General features: G+C 57.4%; 1 protein-coding gene across 1 annotated transcript; it reads left to right on the forward strand.

Moving 5' to 3' along the window:
* The first annotated feature begins 403 nt into the window (after positions 1-403).
* On the forward strand, positions 404-1,564 carry IE81DRAFT_34007 (hypothetical protein). Its single transcript, XM_025515597.1, has one exon. The coding sequence runs from the start codon at positions 500-502 to the stop codon at positions 1,349-1,351; it is 852 nt and encodes a 283-aa protein (XP_025366480.1). The 5' UTR covers positions 404-499; the 3' UTR covers positions 1,352-1,564.
* The last annotated feature ends 2,359 nt before the right edge of the window (positions 1,565-3,923 follow it).

Here is a 3,923-nt window from a genome sequence, read left to right on the forward strand (position 1 = left end):
AGGAGGAGGAGGAGGAGGAGGAGGGGGGCTAAGGAGGAGGAGAATGGTTGCAAGACACACACACACACACACACACACACACACTCCCTCTCTCTCCTTTGCAAGACCGCTACACGAGATGGGGCCGCAATGCGTGGGGAGAGATGCGCCGACCCACGCTGCGAGTTGGGGATAAAGTCACGCGTCGCGAATGTGTCCAAAATGAAGAGTTTGAAATGTGATTGTCTTTCCGAATGCGCAACGGGGGTAAGCAGCAGTTTGTGAAGCGTGTGGGGAGCAGCGGCGAGCGATTTGAATTGGTAATGGAGCGAGACGGGGAGCATTTGGACTGATTGGATCACGAATTCGTGATTCTCCGCGCGCGCGCGTCACTCGCGACTCGCACGCGTAGCTGCAACCGCGACCACCACATCCCCCACCTCTTCATCATCATCTCCCCGCCACCGCCAATGTGGAATGCTGGGGCAAGCATCGCAGAGAAGAATCAGCAGCAAAGAAGATGGTGCAAGTGACGACGGTATATCCATCCGCATACTTTACACCTGCCGAAGTGACATTTCTGTCCTGCGTACCCAGCGATCAGAGAAGTCTCCCCGGCGCCGCCGCCGCATCCTCCTCCTCCTCCTCGTCATCATGGCACCCGCAAGCGCACAGTCTGGACGTAAAGACGACGCAATCCATCCAACATCTCCTCGCGCTCATACAATCCCTCGGCGCAGCTTTGCGCTTCCCGCAAAGAACTTGCAGCACGGCGCAAGCGGTGCTGCTGCGTTTGCTCTTGCATCACGGAGCCAATGGCAAGAGGATGGCGGGCATGCTGCTGAGCGGCGGCGGTGGCGGCGGCGCTGGGGGGCAAGAGGGGCAGCAAGGGCAGGGGCAACAGCAGGGGCAGCAGCAGAGAGAGGCTTTGGCTTGCGCTTGCATCGCTTTGGCGGGCAAGCTGAACGATACGAATAGAAAGATGAGGGATGTGCTTTTGGGAAGTTATAAGCTCAGGTTTCCGGATCTGGTCAGGAGGGGAAGAGTGGTGGGTGCGGGTGCGGGTGCGGGTGGCAGAGCTGCAAGTGCCGCTGGACGCGCCTCGAATGCGACAATGTTCAGGCTTGGGAATGTGGCAGAGGCGGACATTGACTCCAACGTGAGTGTGTGTGTGCGCGCGCGGGCGGGCGGGGCCAATGCCTTTTTTCGTTTCGCCCCCCCCCCTCTTCCCTCAACTCATCTCGTTCTACTTGAATGGGACCGCAACAGGCGCTGGAGATGGAGAGGAGGAGATTGTTGGGTTTGGAACGCATGCTGTTGGAAAGCGTGGGATTCGAATTCGGAGCTTCGAACAGGGTTCAGAGGACTTTGAGATATCTGATCAAGATGATGCGCAAGTTGGGTGTGGGTGTGGGCGTGGGCGTGGGCGTGGGTGCGCAGAGTACGAGCGGGTCAGATGGAGCAGCAGCAGCAGAAGCAAAAGAAGCGAAGGACCCAGCGTCGCACTGGCAACAACGAGGATCGCAGCATTTCGACTTCGAGTTTGAATCGACGGCTTGGCAAGTGTTGACGGATCTGTTCAGGACTTGGCATTGCTTGCAGTACACGCCCGTCACGCTGGCCATCACTGCCATCTATGCCACCGCCTTGTTGTGGCAGGACAGTGTGGTGGCTGTAGGTGTGCAGGCGAGCAGCGGCAGGGGCGACGACGACGCTGTGACGGAGGGGCAGGGGCAGGAGGAGCAGGCGGCGCGAGGACAAAGGTTTACCAGCAGACTTGTAGATGCGAAAGAGTGCGGATGCGCTCTTGTGCGCAGGATCAGGAGAGTGGTGGAAGGATTGGAAGGGCAAGAAGAGCAGGAGCAGAAGCAGGAGCAGGAGCAGGAGCAGGAGCAGGAACAGGAACAGGAGCAGGAGCAGGAGCACTGCGAAGAGTTGCGCCGAATGATCAGAGATCAGCTCAAGGTTCACATCGAAGATGTTCATGGTGCGTAGGCTTGAACGCAGTCCAATGTACCCCATCGAACGCGCGCACCTATAATGATGTCACCTAAACCCCCCTTTTGATTGCGCCTTTGCCTTGAGAAGAGGTCCTGCATGGTCTATTGGACATGTACAGCTCCTCCATCTCTGCTCTGACCACCAGCACACCCTACACTACCCCAGCCACGCCCGCCACGCCCGCCTCTCCCTCCGACCAACTCGCTCACCTTGCCGGCAACGCCAACGCTTCGTCCGTCCCTAGTCATAGAGCAGGCCGACCAACTGCGCGCTCTCAAGCTAACAAACCCTTCCAGACGGCGACGGCGACGGCGGCGCAGCAAGTGGAGAGCGAGAATCATTGGTTCAGGCTAGCTAGGGAAGCTCAAGCGGACGTGCTTGGACATGGACCAGCGGAGAGGAGAAATGCAAGTGGGAGCAGCGGTGGAAAAGAGGGAAAGAACAAGGCTAGGAGTCTGCCCAAGGAAGCCGTCGCTCCTCCTCCGTTGGGCCTGCTGGCGCTCTTCGAAAAGGAGCACAGCGCACTTTTCGTTGCGACTGGTACGAGCGGAGCGCGAGCGCGTGGACATGGGACGAGCATGCAAGCGGTCAGAGGCAATCGGACCGCTGCTGGTCCGGCTACAAGCGCTACAAAAGGCGCAAGTTCCGTCAGCGAATTATTGAATAGCATCATGGAGCTCAAGATTGCGCTTAGGGAACGCGAAGATGAACGTTTGAAGAGGGATTTGAGATTGTTGGGGTTGCTGGGAGGTCCGCTCGAAGAAAGGAAAGAGGATCACGGCGCTTCGTCGGGTCGACAAATCGACATTCAGATGGATCGCGCCGGGCACGAGAGTCAAAGGACGAAGAAACGATGCAGGAGTAGAGGCGCTGGAGCTGCAGTCGGAGTCGGAGAAGCGGCTTCTTCATCGCACGCGTGGGAGGAAGAGGAAGAAGGTGCAGCGTTGTCGCTTCGAGCAGCTAAGAGGAGAAGAGAAAAATCGAGCTTGTGCTTGACGATGAGAGGTTTTGAAGGGTGCAACGTGAGGGCTGAAGAGGCTCCACCAAAGGGGCTCGAACATGCGGCTGGACTTGATGGGCACGGTAGCGCGACGGCGGCCACAAAGCGAGAAGATGCATCGCGCTCGAACAATCAGAAAGACGTCGAGGTGTCTGCCGATCAGACCACTCGGCTACCTTTGGGCTCCGACGCGAGCGCGAACAATCTCCAGAATGCCCAGACTCCATCATTGGCGGCAATTCGGCAAGCAAATGCGGATGCGGATGCGGATACGAGCATACAGCAGCCGGCGCTTGCGCCTCCGCAGCAACAAGAACAGGATAAGAGAAACCTCGTCACGCTTACACGCTTCTTGTTCTGATCCTCCTCCACCCGCCTGCGACTCCGATCTCATCCACTGAGCGCATCTCAAAATGTGGGGGGGCTGAAAAGGAATGCTTTTGTGCGCATTGTAATGATTACCGAGTCGACCATTCACCACCCCTCCATCGCAATCCATCCATGCTGTGCTCCAACGCTCCGTAATACCCTGATCGATTTGGGGAGGGGGGTGTCGAAACAGCAGATGCCTCTCGGTCCTGAGCTCAAATCATATATAGCCTTTCAAGACCACACCCGCGTTTGTGCACGCTGGCTCAATCGCGAAATCGCGAAATCGTCACTTGAGACTTGCGCACGCGGGGCATTGCCAGTTCAAGCCGCATGCGGATTCGCGGCGCTCAGTCACAGTGCAACTTCGAAAGCCGAGGGGAGAGCGCAGCGAGCGCCAAAAAAAAAAAAAAAAAAAAAAAAAAAGCCCGACTTCAAAAACGTTCGCTGCACGGGACGTAGATTTGCAGAGAGCGCCCAAAAAAAAGGGCGACTTGATCAGAATCTTTCAGCGCCATTTTACGAATGCGTGCGATCTAAAGCCTGCCAACGGCACGCCAGGGCGGATCTATGT

The sequence above is a fragment of the Ceraceosorus guamensis genome (genome assembly GCF_003144195.1).
Source record: "Ceraceosorus guamensis strain MCA 4658 unplaced genomic scaffold IE81scaffold_126, whole genome shotgun sequence".
Lineage (NCBI taxonomy): Eukaryota > Fungi > Basidiomycota > Exobasidiomycetes > Ceraceosorales > Ceraceosoraceae > Ceraceosorus > Ceraceosorus guamensis.